Source organism: Heteronotia binoei, chromosome 21 (assembly GCF_032191835.1).
Source record: "Heteronotia binoei isolate CCM8104 ecotype False Entrance Well chromosome 21, APGP_CSIRO_Hbin_v1, whole genome shotgun sequence".
Taxonomy (NCBI): Eukaryota; Metazoa; Chordata; class Lepidosauria; order Squamata; family Gekkonidae; genus Heteronotia; species Heteronotia binoei.
The window spans coordinates 185,984,979-186,004,615 of NC_083243.1; the positions used below are offsets into that span (position 1 = coordinate 185,984,979).

Sequence of the window (19,637 nt, forward strand, 5' to 3'; positions counted from 1 at the left end):
GGTGAGTAAATTGCCCCAGTGATGAGAGAAATAATGGCATGAGAGTGAGCTGAGGTGCAAAGTTGAAAAATACTGAGTTTCTCACAAGACAGTAAGAAACAGTTAAAGACTATAGATAAGAGTAAAGTAAAAGGAATGCACTCAAGATAGACGCTGCTAATGAAGTAGTTAGTAATATGCAGGTTTAATGAGTTTATACATATTATCTAACACACCCCGAATAACCAACTAACCCATTTAAATACACATGCTTTGGATGTTAAAGGGAGGGGAAACACACTAATGAGCTAACATGTACTAGGTGGTTGAAAAGGCTGTAACTCCTGAGTACCTTAGCCAGTGGGGAAAAGACAAGGACCAAGCAGCCAGAATAGGCAATAAAATGAACTCTTCTGTTATTCTCAGTGAGCTTGTCTCACTGTGGCTCCCTTTGTTGATCAATAAAACTAAGACAAAAGGATTCTCCTGATTGGCATCTTATTTCTACTTCCTCAGGGGGGCTGGGGAAGCTCAATTTGTTCCTTACAGTGAGATCACTAAGTGTGTGCTTCCAAACTGTGTTTATTTTGGCTGCTGTGTGCATGCGTGTGTGAGTGAGGGGGGGGGGGAGAGAGAGAGAGAGTGGAAGTGGAAATGCAGCCAGTTGCTGGGGATGACTAAATGAAGACTGTATTCAGGGGAACTGTACTGCTGTATTTTTATTTATTTTAGGGAATGGGAAAGTCTCCTGGATCCACCCCCAAAGTCTCCTGGCCTCACCCCAAAGTCCCCAGGTATTTTCTGAGTTAGACTTGGCAATCATACTAGGAAGAGAATCTGTGCTCTAGGTCTGGAATTACAGGTTATAGAGTGGATGATAGCCCCCGGAAGTAGCTGAAGCATTCTGTTACTGGAATGAGAGCTCCTAGAATGGAATGATGATTCCAAGCAATGGAGTATGTGCTCTGGAACTTGAATAACAGTCCCCAGAGTGGAATGACAGCCCCTAGGAGTAGCAGAGGTGTTCTGGGATTGGAATGGCAGTCCTCAGAGTGGAATGATAGTCCCAGAATACTTCTGCAACTCCCAAGGACTGTCATTCCAGTCTAAAAACAGTTCTGCTAATCCTAGGGACTGTCATTCCACTCTGTGACCTGTCATTCCAGTTCAACAGCACAGATTGTCTTCCTAGGGACCATCATTCTACTCTGGGGGCTATCATTCTGGTCACAGAGCACTTAGCCTATTCCCAGAGGCTGTCATTCCACTCTGCAAATTTAGAAGGTATAGGGATTACACTATTAACATGGCTACTCCCTCCACTTTTTCATATATAATTTCTCCTCTTTCAGAATCCTGATATTTTCCTTTGAATTGTTTTCAGTCTACCATTCCATTCAATTTGCCATGTAATGTTTTGTAATTAGAAATAGGAAAGTCCTTTCTGGTGCCGAAGATTCCTATTGTACACCTACAACATCCTGCAGTATAGGCCTGAATAGAGGACAGGAGGAATCTTTATTATGTTTTCCTGGCCAACCCCCACCTTTTCCTGGGTTTAGCCTAGCCCAGGGTCATTGCTAGGGGGGTTCTGAGAGGTTCCCAGCCCCCCCTAAATTTCTGGGAGTCCGTCCCTAAATCCCACATGCCTCTGCCTCCATAGGTAATGATAATGGTCTGTGATGTCACTGGCTCCTCTCTATGATGTCACTGGGCCCCAGTTCAGTTAAGGACCTAGCATAGCAATGCCTCTGGCCCAGCCCCAGCCTTAACCAGGGAAACCGGAAAGTCTATGCCCTTGGGTAAGAGGACAATTGATTTTTACACCCAACTTTCACAAACCTCAGTGGAATTTTTTGTTCTGTTTTTAGATTGCAAAGCAATACCAGACCCTATTCTGACTTTGTGTGCGTATATTATCTATTTGTTTTAAAGCAAGTATTATCTTTACAGCAGGCATTGTGTTTTAGAAGTATCACACACCCAAGCAGATGATATCCTGCTTGACAGGATGTGTTAGTGGCAAACGCTACATGAAGAATGTTAACTAGCAGAAGATGACCATACCATTCCCTCTACCATTTTAAAGCAGGATTGCGGCATGACTGTTTGGCTATAGTTTTGAAGACTTCCAGTCCTTTTTCCAGTCCCTCTGTCAATACTCTGATTCAACAATATGTCTTTATACTTTATATATTTTTCTTATCATCTTGTTTTTAGGTTGGTAATTTAGAAGGTTCCTTTTAATGTCTGCTTTTGTTTCATTTGTAGACTGGTTGGTTATTCCTGTCCCCCCCCCTTTTTTTTTGTATCTTGTTTAAAAGTTAAACTAATAAAATTTACTTTTTAAAAAGGCCATCTATGCTCAGGGTTATCACTATATCCACTGTTAGTGAATTCCAGGATATAAATACCCATTGAGTTCAGCCGAAGTTGCTTTCTACTAACTCAGGACTGAAGATCATAGCCTTACTCCAAGGTTTTTCCTCATAGGACTGTCCTTTGATCCATTCAGAATGTTTAAATATCTGTTAGTAATATAAAGAAATGACAGAGACTGAATGTCGATGTGAGTACACTTCTAAAAACAGGCCAAACATATATACTTCTTGTTAAAAGCATTTAACGCACTGGAATTGGCACTCCTTTTTTTATGTGATGCTAAATACATTCTCTTAGGTCTGTTTCCTATAATCTGCGAACAGTACCCACCTATTCATATTTACTCAAAACTAAATTCCAAAGAGCTCAATGTAACTGATTTCCTGGTATGTATATTCAGAAACACCTCCATTTTTCATGGTCACAAAATGAGTTGTAGGGATAAGGCTAGAAAATGGCTGCCAGATACACTCCTTGGAGTTGCTTCCTACACTCCGGCTCCTTTTACAATGTCTTCCCTTAAATTCATGCTTTCTCCCTCAGCATTGAGGGCACTGATATGAATCTTGAAGTTCTCAGGGGATGCATCCTCGTGGACATTTTTCTCCGTCTTGAGTTTTAAACTGGAACCCACATGGCATTATCCTTTAATTCTCCTGCTTCCAGGGTTTTTCCTGCTTTGCTTTGATCTTTCAAACGCAGTCCAAGCGCATTAACATGCCTTCAGAATGTGAAAGCCGGCATTTTTGAAAATCCTGCCCACAAGAGTATCATTTCTCCTCTGTAAGCTCCTTATTATGGCCGCCATTTTTTCCTGCTGCATTGCTGGGGGGCTTCTCTTTTTAAAAATCATAATTGCTATAATGCTACAGTTTTAAAATACTAATATGTAATATGTTTTTAAACTGGAAAATGTAAATTATGGTTTTAACTGTGTCGATATGATACTGTGAGCCGCCCTGAGTCCGCTTGCGGAGAGGGCGGGATATAACTCAAATGTAATAATACTATAGACTTATGGCAATTACTGGTTTTTAAAATCGCTCAAAAAGCCACCCTGTTATACAGCAAGGAAAATGGGAGCTGACGGAAGTAGGCAGCCAAGCTCCCATGTGGAAAAATCTATTGTCAATCTGCATTCACAATGACAACGAATGCAAAATGGAGAATCATCGCCATATGGTTGCATCCGTGGTCTCCTTAAGCATATGTTGTGGATAAACTAACGCATGGTCTGATTTTATTAATGCATTATAAACATGCTATATGGTTCTCTTTGGTTATTCATAAAATTATCATGGGTAGTGTGCATGGAGGGAGAAAATACTGTTCATGACCAACAACTTAAACACTCACAGTATGCATCAAGCTGTCGTCTTCTATGTACTTATGGTCAGGCTGCTCTCTGTTGGCAGACTTCCTGCCATGAAGACAGCAACCTAACCTGAGTATTAGGGGAAGACAGAAAAGTAAAAGTGCTGCCAGCCCCAATAAGAAAATTAGAAATTGTGGAGTATTCGTATTTCTGGAGCTCTGTCCTCATCAGATAACTCTCTAGTATAGTTGGTGAAAGCTAGTTCAGAATAGTAGCTAGAATGCCAGATTACAGCCCATATCCTGATCAGCCATAATTGTGATCTTGAGTTGTCATTCCCTCTCATCCTGTCCTACTTCACAAGATAAAGTATATGCTTGCCTTGAACTCATTGGAAGAAGAGAGGGATGAAAATGTAATGGAAAGTATGGTTGGGTTTTCTTATAAGAACTAAAATCCAAATCGGCAACTCATATTTTCCACAAGTTATGAATTTTAGGTGGTGGATGCGCTACTTTTTGGATATACCAATTTCTCATTTGTCTATGTACTCCCCACCCCCTTCAGATTTGTATAGTTGCCATAAGAGAAATTTCCTTCAGCTCAGAAAAGTTTGACGTAATTTGTGCTTGGTGTCAAGAGTGCCTCTTGCCATCATATATTTTGCTGTTGGCATCACTTGGAGTTACCCTGCTATCTCTTTCTGTAACCGTTATAAGCTTCTTTAGCCCGGTACTAGACTCTCCAAGGTCATAGAATCATAGAGCTGGAAGGGACCTCTAGGGTCATCTAGTCCAACCCCCTGCACAATGCAGGAAATTCACAAACACCTCCCCCTAAATTCACAGGATCTTCATTGCTGTCAGGTGGCAATCTAGCCTTTGTTTAAAAACATCCAAGGAAGGAGAGCCCACCACCTCCCGAGGAAGCCTGTTCCACTGAGGAATTGCTCTAACGGTCAGGAAGTTCTTCCTAATGTTGAGCCGGAAACTCTTTTGATTTAATTTCAGCCCATTGGTTCTGGTCCTACCTTCCAGGGCCACAGAAAACAATTCCACACCATCCTCTATATGACAGCCCTTCAAGTACTTGAAGATGGTGATCATATCACCTCGAAGGCTGAGTTCCCAGAGATAGGCTTGCCCCTGCAGACAGAACTTTGGAAATGAACTGGGGAGGGGGAGGGACTGGATGCTTGGCACTTATGCTTGAAATGTGTAACGACTAGCCTAAAGGTATGCTTGACTCGCCAAAATCAGTTCTCACAAGCAGCCACTTGCTTGAAGTGTCTCTATTTCAATAAACTATCTTAAACCTATTAAGACGTGTGTTGATAGTGGGGAACTCTCAAGACTTGACACTTGGGGAGGAAACAATTTTCTACCCCCAAAAAAGTTGCAGGAGAAAATCTTCATCAGCTGAAAGAAGACATGCGGGGCTATAAGCTTCGCAGATGTTCTAATTGCCTTCCCTCTCTGATGTGGTAATTAGATGAACAATCTATAGTTTCCCAGGTTAGATGGTTAGCATAATTCATTTTCCACTTGTGTTTATATTTCTAATTCCAATTCCAGAAACCTTTATTGGCATAAAAACTTGTGTTTATAAAGAATTTCACAATTAAATTGTAGCCATTTATCTTTTTTTATTAACAGGTATTTTTGAAATCACAAGTACAGTCAGTGTTTTTGCATTTAAAACTAGAGAGGTTAAGCTACATCAGCCCTGTATTTCAACCCCCATCTGCACTCAACAACCTGCTGTTGTTCCACATGGAGATATGTGAACTGTTTTATTGTTTTATTGTTCTTGACTTTAGCACTGGCTTTCACCATCTCTATATCTGGGCCAAAATTCTTTAGAGCTGTTTCGAAACAGGCAAGGCAATAAAAGCAAACTCCCCTGTAAAGTTCTCCTGAATATGCTCTGCTGAAAAGAACGAGAGCTGTCCTTTTGGCTGCTCAAACTTTATCTCGCTGGAATCTGTGGAAGATAAATTCTCAGGGCACTGCATCCTAGATCCCTCAGGTTGATTCGCAGGGCTAATCTAAAGGGAAAGAAAGACTTTAAAGTGGCATTCATCTATCAAAGGTATTAGTATCTTGAAGATAAGTTGCAGTTTTGTCCATTTGGTCTAATGAGGATGGCTGCTGATTTGCATCTTCTAGAGTCTGTGCACACCCCTTTCCAACGTATGAGGGAGTTGCTAGTTAGAAGGGCTGAATAACAGTTATCATACCACCAGCCGCCACCACTGTCTAGTGCACAGTTTCTATCGGACCTCCGGTCATTATCCTGGTCTTGGGTGGAAAACCTCATGTTGTCATGGATACCTGTTTCTCCTATTGTGGTCAGCACATCCCCTGCATCTCCTGAATAGTTCCCTAGTCTCAGCGCATAGCCACTATCTTCACTATCCACATTAAAGCTATGGTAGTCAGCATGCTTGGTTTCCCCATCATTGTTAACTATGACGAACCGCACAGAGAAGGCATTTTGTTGGGTTAAGAGGTGTATAAATTCATTGCCCAGCCAGTGGTTTCCTGAAAGGTCCCCAAAGCCCTTTTTATAAGCATTCCACGTGCTTGACCAAGGTGCTTTTTGATTGACATCATTTCTGTGCAGCACTGTCCAGCCGCCTCCGTCATACTCCATGTCACAGTAGACCACCAGTAAGGGAGAGTGTTTCGGACGGATGACATACAGGCCGCTTTCCCTTCTACCACGGCGAAAGGCAGCCCGGCAGTCTCTTGCCAGATATTCTGAAAAAGGCAAACCCAACTCCATTAGTATGTTCTCACAAATACGTTCATCATTTATTTATGTATTCAATTCCGTTTTGAAGCCGCCCTTCCCTGTGAAACAGGGCTCAGGGCAGTGTACATCAATAAGAACTATTTACATAAATACAATAACAGTTAAAAATAATAAAATTCATAATATGCACTCAGGACTTTTGTTGTAGCAGGAACTCCTTTGCACACTAGGCCACACACCCCTGATGTAGCCAATTCTCCAAGAGCTTACAGGGCTCTTTTTACTTGATAAGAACATAAGAGAAGCCATGTTGGATCAGGCCAATGGCCCATCCAGTCCAACACTCTGTCACATAAGAACATAAGAGAAGCCATGTTGGATCAGGCCAGTGGCCCCTCCAGTCCAACACTCTGTGTCACACAGTGGCAAAATATTTTATACATACACACACACTGTGGCTAATAGCCACTGATGGACCTCTGCTCCATATTTTTATCTAACCCCCTCTTGAAGCTGGCTATGCTTGTGGCCGCCGCCACCTCCTGTGGCAGTGAATTCCACATGTTAATCACCCTTTGGGTGAAGAAGTACTTCCTTTTATCCGTTTTAACCTGGCTGCTCAGCAATTTCATCGAATGCCCACGAGTTCTTGTATTGTGAGAAAGGGAGAAAAGGACTTCTTTCTCTACTTTCTCCATCCCATGCATTGTCTTGTAAACCTCTATTACTTGAGAGTAAGCATTACCGAACATGGTGGTATCAACTTTTGAGTAGTGTTAGTATATGGAGCAGAAGTAACTTTCCATGGGATTTGAACAGGATAGTGTGTGCCATATTATGTGTGTTCTTTGATAGCCTTTCTTAGCTTAGAAAGCCAGTCTATTCAGTACCCAGAAAACTTTGAGACTAGCAGTCAGTCGTTTATTTGGTTTAAAAGCTCAGAGGCCATATACTCACAGTAGTATAGATAGATTTAAAAAGTTACAACGAAATAAAATTAAGGTGAAAATTAACAATTAAAAATTACAGTGAAACAAAATGTTGCCATATCTGTTATACTGCTGCGGCAAAAGCTGTTTAACCAAAGTCTCAGTTTTGTGGATTCAGAAAAGATTAAAAATTTCAGTATCCATTTTGTCAAAAAAATTTCCTCTCTGTTTCATATTTAGGACAATGGAAAAGGATATGTATAAGAGAATCAACAGCCTTCTGAGACTAGCATACATTCTTCGTGGCAGCAATCGTGATAATGGAAATATTCTCATTTTCAGAAGTATCAATCTGACCCATTGCTCTGTTTTGCCAGTTTTAGGCCAGCAGTAAAAAAAGGTTTGTCAAGACCTATGTGGGTAGCCATAGATGATAGATTCCTCCCCCCCCTCCAATGGATTTTTATTTGATTAAAAATACAGTCCTTTTTTTAAAAAAATCAAGTAATAACCTATCTATTCTAAGAGTAAGAAACTGTATATAAATCATTAAAGTTGTATATTTAGCACCCTTTTGCATATGAGCACACCATCCACCAGGCTGTCTCTTCCTTTGAGAACGCACGCATAGCTGGTCTTGAGGACAAAAGGAGATTGAGGAAGAATCGCGCTGCTGCAGCGCCGGCCCTAGATCAGACTTTTCCCTGCAGCCACTGTGGCCGGACCTGCCTGTCCCGCATTGGTCTTGTCAGCCACCAGCGAGCCTGCAGCAGACGTGGACTATTGCACCCTTCTTAAATCTTCGTTCGTGAAGCCAAGCCGAGAGAGCGAGAGAGCATATGAGCAACTAAAGACAGCAGATTTTTTTTCAAAAAAATATGTACATCTGCATTCTTATAAGCTTCATATATTAAGTTTAATGGGGCCACATAATCAGTGCAAGGTGTATCATCATTAGCTGTCCATGCTCTTCCTCACTACAAAACAACATGTGGTTTTCATAGCCATGTAGTTATGCATACTCTCTTTATATGTTAGAATATTACCTCTGAGTACATTTGGTTTTATTTTAATGTTTTTCCAATACCTTCATAAGTTTCAGGTTTCTGGGCATTTTTCAGAAGAGAAGCATCCTTACTCCCCAGCATGTGATAGTTGGCAATTTTTGAAATGAGTTCTTGTTGGGTTAAAGGTGATGAGACAACACCTCCATTAAAGATGATAAAGGTGCACAAGAAAGGAGCACAATAAAATAGCATCTTTGAAACCTAGGGGAGGAAAAAACAACAACCCTGAGCATGAGTAGCGAAGATTAACATTGCCCCCTCCTAAGGAAGAAATAATGAAAAATATTATTGCCTTAGGCTATCAGAATATTTATAAATGTATTTAATATCTACCGTTTTCGCACACAGCTTACCTCGCAGTCACAATCCTGTTTCCTCTGCAGCATCCAGTCGGATTTCCCACCATCTGCGCCGGAGTTACAGGAAGTGCCGCAGCTTCTGCATAGCAAACGTAAACTGTGTTTTAGCGGTTTACGTTTGCTACGCAAAAGCCGCGGCATTTCCTGTAACTCCGGCGCAGATGGTGCGAAATCCGACCGGACGCTGCAGAGGGAGCAGGATTGTGACTGCGAGGTTAGCTGTGTGCGAAAACGGTACTTGTCTACCTTTTATCATGAACTTCAATGTAGCATGCATCAGATTGCCATGTGTTCTTTATACAAGCATTGATCAGACTCAAACTTACTCAGCTTCAGCAAACATGCTACATCGTGCCTTGGGAGCAGACCCTGAAGTCCAAGAACTTTTATACTCTATGAACCTCATACTTTTGCCAACTACAGAAGAGCAAGTTTGGCACTAGAACACATATCCTGACAGTGTTTATCATTATGACAAAAAGAAATGAATGGGAAAGACAATGAATGGGAAAGCTGTTTTGTGACAACAAAATGGGTAAACCAAGAATCAGATTAGCTGGGTTATGTGGAGCCACATGGCAAGATAAAATTTCCTTTTTCCCTTCCAAATTTCTCAAAACAGATAGAAAAACAATCAAAAGAATTAAAACATCCAGGTGTCATGGGTGCTGGGGACCCTGCAGAAGAAGCTGAGCCTGCAGAAGAAACTGTGCCCCTGCCACCTGCACCAGTGCCCCTGCCTCCGGCACCAGTGCCCCTGCCTCCTACTGGAGAAGATCCAAGGCCCCCTGCCTCGCCCTCTCGGGTGGCTCGTGTGCGTGACTGCCTTCGTAAGGACCTCAGGGATTGGAGGAGGGCGGCACGCTCACAAGCAAGACACTCCCTGAGTTCTAAAAGGATCCTGGCCCCTCTAGGAGTGAGGATGCTTGAGTCTCAACAGGATCCTGGCTGCCCTCTGAGTCAGCAATTAGTCCAAATGGGCAACAGACAGCAGAGGGCTATATAGCTGTGGGCTTTGGGAGAAGGCTTTGTGGAAGCAACTAGTCACTTACCTGACGTTCTAGCATCCACTTTGGCTTCTGGACCCCTCGACGTTGGCTTTTGGACCCCCTGACTTTGGCTTCTGAACCTCTGACTTGTGATACCTGGACTGTGATTTGGTTTTGGTGCTTTGAACCCTCTTTGCTCACCAGCTACAGACCTTGGACTGCCCCTGGACTTTGCCTGGCCTGGCCCCAGCTCGTGACACCAGACTGCTTAACTGGTAATGGTGTATTCAATGGCTGTGTAGAGGTGAACGATTCCCCCTTTAATGGCAGCTAAAATCCTGATGCAGCACAAGTAACTTGATAATCAAACTGGGGAGTGAAGGGAGTTGGAGTCTAGTTGGAGTCTAGTTGCAGGAAAAGCCTGATTCGTGTCTGTTTTCTGATTCTTCCCTGGAAACGTCTTTCCCTTGTTCTTTAAAAAATCACAAGTGTTTTTCCAGGGTGTGATTTTAAAACTTGCAAAACTGGTCTGATACCATAGAAGGACACACACAAAAATGACAGTGATGACCACTTTATAAGTCTGTATCAGTCCAATCCTAAGGAGAGTTACTCCAATCTAATGGGCTTAGAACAGAGTAACTCTCCTTAGGATTGCACTGTATATAACCTAAAGCCCTGGAAACTGAGATGCGTTATTGCACTTAGAACTGAGACCTCAGTGTATAATAGTCATATATTTTAAACTACATTGAAGTCTCACTCTACTGTAGAATTTCACCCTACAAGTTTTTCTGAGTGCATGCATCATAGTTTAATCCAATTGTTGCTGCCTTAAATCGGCTTAATTCAACATTTCATTTTCTATGCATACTATTTGAGTTGGACTTTGCTACATTTTGAGCACATAGTACAATATCAATTACTTTGGCAACCACTGAGTAACTCTTTAAAATGAAAGGTGGAACCCTGGGTTGTTTGTTAGGCCTATATGCAGCATGCAGGTTTGTAGCTATTGTTTGAACACTGATTATAGAAAGAGAGGGACTAAAAATCCAAATAAAACAGGAGAAAACAGTTAGTGCTCTGGACTGATCGCGCAACAATGGTTCTCAGAGCAAAAGAAACATCTGGATATTTGATCATCTGACAGCACATCATTCCCTTGCATAGCCTTCAAGTAAACCCTTCCATGCAGCTTATCCTGAACAAGTATGTAATACGGAGTTCAGTGGAGCTGACTCATATGTAAATATTCTGAGGACTGCAATTTTGCTGCAAAATACCACAGCTACAGCACCATCAGATTTACTATGTGTATTAGAAATCAAGTACGGGCTACTGCCTAACTCACCAGTGTCCCTGATAACTGTAGTCTTTCTGTTGTGCACAAGTAGCTTTGTGTAGCCTGCATGCAACTCTTTTTGCATGGATGTAATATGAGTCCCCAGCTTGCTGGGGGTAAAGTGTAGATGACTGGGGAAGGCAATGGCAAACCACCCCATCAAAAGTCTGCCAAGAAAACGTCGTGATGCGATGTCACCCCACGAGTCAATAATGACTCGGTGCTTGTACCTTTACCTTTTTAATGAACATACTTAAAATGACATGGACATATTATTATTATTAATGTTTCTTATTTTCTCTCCTTCTGGTTTAACTTTGGATGGTACAATTGTCAAAGGAGGGATTTGCTTCTGTTAATTCTGTATAACTTTTCACTTATATAAGATATAAGATATCTATAAGCATCTGGCACTCAATATGATGTTCTGATAGTTGTTTTTTTAACTTCTTAGAGATTTATATGATATTATTTGGAGCAGCACTTAACAGTCATAAGAACATAAGAGAAGCCAGGTTGGATCAGGCCAATGGCCCATCCAGTCCAACACTCTGTGTCACACAGTGGCCAATATATGTGTGTGTGTGTGTGTGTGTGTGTGTGTGTGTGTGTGTGTGAAGTACTTCCTTTTATCCGTTTCAACCTGACTGCTCAGCAATTTCAATACGAGTTCTTGTATTGTGAGAAAGGGAGAAAAGTACTTCTTTCTCTACTTTCTCCATCCCATGCATAATCTTGTAAACCTCTATCATGTCACCCTGCAGTCGACGTTTCTCCAAGCTAAAGAGCCGCAAGTGTTTTAACCTTTCTTCATAGGGAAGGTGTTCCAAACCTTTAATCATTCTAGTTGCCCTTTTCTGCACTTTTTCCAATGCTCTCTCTATATATTTCCAGTCCTATATATATATCATTGATTTTAAATCTAACAATTCCATTCATTAAGACTGGATTTTTTATAAACATCCGTATGTGTAACAGTATATACCAGCTGGAAAAGTAAGCAAATTTCTTAAGGAAGAAAATGGAGGTTAGAACTTACCTTGTTGACTACTTTTTTTGGAGGCAAGACTGCATGATTTGAAGAGTGCTCCTTCAGATGAAGCAGATGAAACTGATTTTGCTTATATCACATTATTTTATACTGGGATGGGCTGGCACAGTAAATAATTATGGCATTTACACAGAGCAATATATCTTGGCCACATATGAACAGCTTGTAGACAGGCAGCCCGAGTAGGAAGAGACGCTGCCTGAAACAGATCCTGGTATTCTAGGATGTGCCCTGTAAACACTAGGTTCCATAAATGACACACGCTGGAAGAATTATGTTTGCCAAGCAGTTATATCTTTCAGTCCATGCTATCAATATGAATTGGGATAATCCTTAAACATGAATGGTTGTATTCTAAATCAGCAGCCTAGAAGTCTGAACACTGGAACCTCCCAACTCCCCAGTTAGCATACCTAGTCAGAGAGATGACCAAGCATTTCAAAGAAGTCACCTGACAGCTTCCATCTGCTACATTATACAGCAGTGAAATTATGGGCTGCGTTATACAGCAGTGAAATAATGGACTTGCATCCATGCCTCTAAATGGTGATTGACTATGGCGTCACCCACTTACAATGCCTATGTGTGTTTGCATGTGCAGAATGAGCCTAAGATCAGAGATATTATTTCTAGGATAAATCAAACTCCAACAATGGTATTTGTCCAAGCTACCGCGACAACCTAGTTTCTGCATCGATTTGAAGAAACATGGGTCTCAGCAGACTGCAGAATAAGGGCAATGATGGATGTTCTGTTCGAGATGGGTAAAGCAGGACTTCCAAGCAAAAGATCTTGAGATGCAACAAACAATGGAATCTGGTGCAGACATTTCTCCACCACAGATGTGCTTTGCTAGCTATTTCTTACTACTCGCACAGGGCAGGGATTGATAGTGGAACTTAAGACAGTTAATATTTACATAAAGCCAGTGTTGGTGTATATATTTGTCTGTAACCAGGAAATAAAGGCAAGTTCAAGGTTTAAGGACTCCTTTCTTAAAGCCCCCCTCCCACTTGCACAAAGGGTTGCCAGGTCCAATTCAAGAAATATCTGGGGACTTTGGGGTGGAGCCACAAGACTTTGGGGGTGGAGCCAAGATCAAGGCTGTGACAAGCATAATTGAACTCCAAAGGGCCATCACATTTAAAGGGACGGCACACCTTTTCAATTCCTTCCTTCCGTAGGAAATAATGAAGGGTAGGGGCACCTTCTTTAGGGGCTCATAGAATTGGACCCCCTGGTCCAATCTTTTTGAAACTTGGGGGGTATTTTGGGGAGAGGCACTAGATGCTATACTGAAAATTTGGTGCCTCTGCCCCCAAAAAACAGCCCGCCCAGATACCCACAGATCAATTCTCCATGTTTTTCTATGGGAATAAATCTCCATAGGGAATAACAGAGTTCCCAGCAGACATTTCCCTCCCCTCCCCCTGCTTTCTGATGACCCTGAAGCGGGAGGAGGGTCTCCAAACCAGGGAATCCCCTGCCCCCACCTGGGGATTGGCAACCCTACTCAAACACCTTGGTTTAAAACTATTTATTGGCAAAGCAACTAATTATTACAACAGAGTAAATACAGTTTTGCACTCAGGGTATGGCACTCCCCACCCCCAAACTTATTTCCCTTCCTAAACCTAATGTCCAGTAGTCAGTTTCCTGGAAGAGCTGCTTTTCTTGATGAAACTGGTCCGGCTGCAGCTCCTCAGAAGCAGGCCTCCAGTGCAAAGGAAAGTTCTCAGGGCCCCCTCCTCATCATCCAAGAGAAGAAATCATCTCCAGTCGAAAGACAGATGGTCTAGGGCAGGAGTCCATGTTTGACACCCGTGGTCTAGGGGCTAACCTCATCCAAAAGATGTGATTTCCAAAAAGGGAGGGCCCGCCCCAGACAAAAACTTCTTCAGCTGAGGCTTCAGCATGCCAGTCCTTGAAGAGACAAATGATTAGGCATCTCTCCACCCACTACCCAGTTTCCTTCCGGTCACCCCTACACACACTCCTCCCAATATGCAAGTTAATTGCTCTCCCCAACAGCTATCGTCAAAAGTGATCATACCGGGCATGTTGATGGATGTATATGAGGACTTAACACAGCATTTACCATTTACCTATTGTGCTCCCTTTGCCGCTGCAACAGAGCGGCTGTAGCCACATAACACTGATATTTCACTACTGTTGCACTATAGTAGTGATTTACAGCTAGATTTTCCTGTGTGGACCAGCCAATGCTGTGGTGAATGACTGCTGTAGCACAATGAAAGCACAATAGCCACGGCTTTTTTTGTAGCAGGAACTCCTTTGCATACTAGGCCTTACACCCCTGATGCAATCAATCCTTCAAGAGCTTACAGAGCTCTTCTTACAGGGCCTACTGTAAGCTCTTGGATGACTGGCTACATCAGGGGTGTGTGGCCTAATATGCAAAGGAGTCCCTGCTACAAAAAAAAGCCCTGGCAATATCCAATAATGTATAGGTACAGAGACAACCTGGTTTTATTTTGGACTGGGGAGAAGATTAGCATGACGGAGACCAAGCTTCTGTTCTTTTTCAGTATCAAACACTTTTAGGGTTGCCAAGTCCAATTCAAGAAATATCTGGGGACTTTGGGGGTGGAGCCAGGAGACTTTGGGGGTGGAGCCAGGAGACATTGGGGTGGAGCCAGGAGCAAGGTTGTGACAAGCATAATTGAACTCCAAAGGAAGTTCTGTCCATCACATTGAAAAGGACCACACACCTTTTCAATGCCTTCCCTCCTTGGAATTAATAAAAGATAGGGGCACCTTTTTTGGAGGCTCATAGCATTGGACTCCGCGGTCAGATCTTTTTGAAACTTGGAGGGTCTTTTGAGGAGAGGCATCGGATGCTATGCTGAAAATCTGGTGCCTCTACCTCAAAAAACAGCCCCCCCCCCAGAGTACCAGATACCCGCTGATCAATTCTCCATTATTCCCTTTGGGAATCGGTTTCCATAGGGAATAATGAATGCCCAGCAGTCAGTTTCCTCCCCAGTCTGGTAAGTCACATGCTCTCTCTCGCTAGGGAGGCAGTCTTGCCTGGCTGGTTGCGATGCCTTGCTGGCCTTTTTTTCCACCGCATAATGTGCTTTTAAAATTATTTACCCAGACCTTGCGTATTTGAGGTGTGCGTGCCGTGCACACGAAAGCTCATACCTTGAATAGCACTTTGCTGGTCTTAAAGGAGCCGCTGGACTCTCTAACTTTACCCGGACCTTGCAAGCGTTAAGAAAGTGGACGGCTTCCTTCTCACTCAGGAAGAAAGCAAAGAGTGCAGGCAGGCGCGGGCTTCCTCATGCCGGTTTTAGCTTCTCTTCGGGGTTGAGTTGGAAAACGGCCTGTAATTGGCAGCCTCAGACGGGGGGGGGGGGGGGCTTGCATGGGGTTGTTGTTTTTCTGTTTTACCTTTCCTCCCTTTGACTTTCCCGATCGCTCCTTCCCAGCTACAGCCGCTCCTCGGAAGGAAAGGGCAATTGGTATTTATTGTAAAAAAAAATCTCGCAAGTCCCTCCCAGAAGGCAGGATCAAAGGGGGGGGGAGAGGAGACCCTCTGCCGCTCTCCTCAGGCACTGGCAGCCTGTAGCTCGGGCCGCAGCCGCGGTGATGGGCCTGGGCCAGCAGCACTTGTGGTGGCGGCACTGTGCTGGTGTTGCTACGGCGGCCCGGCGCTGTGAGGGGGAAGCATCGTCCCACCTCCCGCTTCCGAATATTTGCAGACCGGGGGAGGAGGCTCAAAATCCAGTGTTCTCCCGCCAGGGCAGGAGATTTGGGAAGCCTAAACATTTTGCTGAAGTTTAATCCTACAATAATATAAGCAGGCTTCCCCCCCACCCCCAGAATGATTTCTCTGGAACACACAGCCTCCTAGAGGTACTCTTCTGATGGTGCTTTGTCCCCCACTGCTCATCAAATTGCATCAGCTGTCAAAAGTTTTCCATCTACAGCTAAAGGAACATGACATTGGCTTTGCTATAGATGGCAGGAACTTTGTTTTCCCAGATCTTGTAAATGCATTGGTTTTGGGGACAAACTCAATCGTACGGAAGCTTAACAGCCAGACTATCTGCAAAAATGTAGTGTCAAATTGCTTCATGCGCCTTTAGGGAGGCTTTGCTATTTGGTTAAAAATAAAAAATGCCATTAAAATCCTTGCCCACTAATTACATGCAACTGAACATTTTCCCAGTTGGAAGGAAAGCAACAATAGCTTTTGTTTCTGTGTGGGAACAGAATTAATCATCTTAGGACCCCATTTATGGTGTTTTGTAGGCCTTTCCAAATGCTTGCCAGTGCATAGAGAATGTGCTTTATTGAAAGGAGCGAGATTAGAAAGGGACATAGCGAACAGCACTACAGGGGAAAGGGCATTCTATTACTAATGTCTGATTCCTCCATTGATTTTTCTATTATGCTGTGGGACAGAGCATATGAACATTTAATGAATCTGCGCACTCTGCATTTGACAATCCATGCTGCCAGCCGTAGATTTCTGTAGTTGGGCAGCCTGTAAAGATTCAACTTGGGAGAAATCAATAGTATTTGGTTTGTTACGTTTTGACGTCAGAGACAGATTTTCCCACCGATCATATGGACAGAATCCAGGATACTTAAAGCTTCACTTAGCCCTGTTGCACTAAAGCAGAATTACCGTATTTTTTGGACCATAAGACACACTCCCCCCCCCAAAAAAAGTGGGGGAGAAAGTGTGTGTGTCTTATGGAGCAAAGGTACGTACCTTCCGGGGGGGGCGCGATCCGCTGCCTCTGCCTCCGATCCGGCGCTTCCCCCGCGCCTCCCTGCCTGGCTCCATCTTCTTCCAGGAAGTGCTGGGATCGCTCCACGTGGCCCCACCGCAAACCCAGCGCTTCACGAGCGCCGGCTGCGGAGGGGGCAGCGTGCTTCCTCCTTGTCTATCTGCCTGAATAACAGCCACATCTCCAACTCTTCTGTGTCCTCTCTGTTAAGTGGCCTCACAGAAAGTGTCACTGGCAACAGACTTCTGCAGCCCCATCAAAGGCTCACAAAACATATAACCTCCAAAGGCTGAGAAATAGCCAGGGAGCCTCTGCCACCATAATGCAACTAGATGGCAAGGCCTAGCACTGCTGGGAGTGTTTCCTCAGAGGCATGGCTGCTGCCTATTTCTTGTCACTCTCTCTCCCCCTCCTCCAGTTTGGTGTAGTGGTTAAGTGTGCGGACTCTTATCTGGGAGAACCGGGTTTGATTCCCCACTCCTCCACTTGCACCTGCTAGCATGGCCTTAGGTCAGCCATAGCTCTGGCAGAGGTTGTCCTTGAAAGGGCAGCTGCTGTGAGAGCCCTCTCCAGCCCCACCCACCTCACAGGGTGTGTGTTGTGGAGGAGGAAGGTAAAGGAGATTGTGAGCCGCTCTGAGACTCTTCGGAGTGGAGGGCGGGATATAAATCCAATATCTTCTTCTTCCCCTCAGCTTCGTCCCTAGCCAGAGGCTGTTGCTAGGCAACCAACTTCTGTCAGTAAAGGGAGAGGCCTAAAGGTGAACAGAATGGGATACACTCCACCCTCCAAAGCAGTTATTTTCTCCAGGATAGGTAGAGAGATTTGTTGTCTGGAGTTCAGTTGTGATCCCCGAAGAGCTTCAGGCTCCACCTGGAGGTTGGCTACCCTAGGCTTGGCAGCACCCTCTGAGTGACTTGATGCCATCTGGCTGGCAAGACTTAACTAGGCCTGGCTGCTTGCTCCTGTTCAGCAGCAGCCCCCCATGAGAGCCAGTGTGACTTACCAATTGCCAATTCCTGGTTGGGAAATTCCTGGAGATTTGAGGGTTGGAGCCTGGAGGTGAGTTTGAGAGGGGAAGAACCTCAGACAGGTACAGTGCCATAGACTCCACCCTCCGAATCAGCCATTTCCTCCTGTGGAACCACTTTTCCCACTTTTGGAGATCACTCAGAATTACAACCGTTCTTCAGATGGCAGAGATCAGCTCTCCTCGGGAGGGGGGGGGGGGTGTCAAGTCGGCTGATTCAATAATGAGACCTTTTGATAAAAAAGTTTCTAGTTTATTGAAATCATTGTATCCAACAGCTAAGAGATTGAGAGACTGAGGAACATACAGAAAGGATAATCATATAAGGTATTCTTCAAAGGAATTCTTTAGGGAGGGGGTACTATGCAGGGCACATTCACACATTGATGTTACAAATCGTTCTCAGGCCGGCTGGCCTTGGGCAAGGCGCCTCTCCCCCATTGCCCAGTCTGAGAAGGCACTATTATCTCTTTCACATGCTTCCATTTCAGAGCGAAACTACATAACAAAAGACAGGAAGGGGGGAGGAGGAAGAGTAGAGCTAGCAGCATTGGCATACAGTATGGCTTTTACCCAGAATGCTTTCCCCTGAACCAAAGATGACACACAGGCTTGACGAGAGTTGAAGCAGACTTGACGGGGGGGGGGGAGCGAATGCCTTCACTTGGTTGGTTGGGAATACAACAAGGGTGGGGGCTAGGGGGCACTCACCCAGTGCCCCTTTCTAGAGCCCATTGCATTTTTCTTCACAATGGGCCTTATTCCTAATAAATAACATAACTAGAAGATGCTAGTCAAAAGCGATGGCCCCCAGTATTTCAGCCTTAGGCCAGGCTGAGTTGAGTGAACTAAAATTTTAGAATAGGAAGAGTTTAAAAGTAACATCATTTTAAGAGGGCACACATAAAAACCAACATTTCAGGAATGCTGAATTCCTTTGCAACGTTGATCTCCAGAAGAAGTACATTTTTATTTATTTAAAATATTTCTCGGCTTACCTTATCACAAAAAAAAGGGAGCTCGTAACATGAAGCACCAACAATTTATATTAAAATAAAGTTAAATGTGACTGGGAGTCTAGCCCCCTTGGGCAAAACTAGAGTGGCCGCACGTCAATTCAGAAATAAAAAATTTAAGCAGAGAAACAGCATCCTTAAAATCTAAAACCTAGCCCCCAGCGTATTCACAACCCTCTCTGTTGCATGCAGCTGTATACCTCCACCTCTAGGTAGCTGCAAAGCCCTGCGTTGCAATAATAGCGTTACTTGTATTGTACAGAACTGCTGGATTCTGCCTTTTCAGCTGGTTACTAGCATGATCCAGACCATAGATTTAGGCTTCCCAATCCCCAGGTCCCAGCAGGGGATCCCCCGATTTTACAGGCTTCCCCCCTCCCCCAGCCAGCTGGCCAGCGGGGGAAGCCCCACCCCCACAGCCATTATGCACCTCCACAAAAGATTTCCATAGGGAATGATGGGGAATTGATCTGTGGGTATCGGGGGCTCTGGGGGGGCCTGTTTTTTTAGATAGAGGTGCCAAATTTTCAGTATAGCATCTAGTGCCTCTCCCCAAAATACCTTCCAAGTCTCAAAGGGATTGGACCAGGGGGTCCAATTCTATGGGCCCCCAAAGAGGGTGCCCCTATCCTTCATTATTTTCTATGGAAGG

At 43.9% G+C, this 19,637-nt stretch overlaps 1 protein-coding gene across 1 annotated transcript in view; it reads right to left on the reverse strand.

Annotated features, from left to right (window-relative positions):
• Nucleotides 1–5,306: 5,306 nt before the first annotated feature.
• The window catches only part of LOC132589468 (fibrinogen-like protein 1-like protein), a 41,619-nt gene continuing 27,288 nt past the window's right edge, over nt 5,307–19,637 (reverse strand). Inside the window, exons 3-4 of the mRNA XM_060262201.1 lie at nt 8,450–8,630; nt 5,307–6,438 (exon numbers count right to left, since the gene is read on the reverse strand). Coding sequence (XP_060118184.1) covers nt 5,771–6,438; nt 8,450–8,621 — 840 coding nt within the window. The 5' untranslated portion in view covers nt 8,622–8,630 and the 3' untranslated portion in view covers nt 5,307–5,770. The remainder of the gene's footprint in view (nt 6,439–8,449; nt 8,631–19,637) is intronic.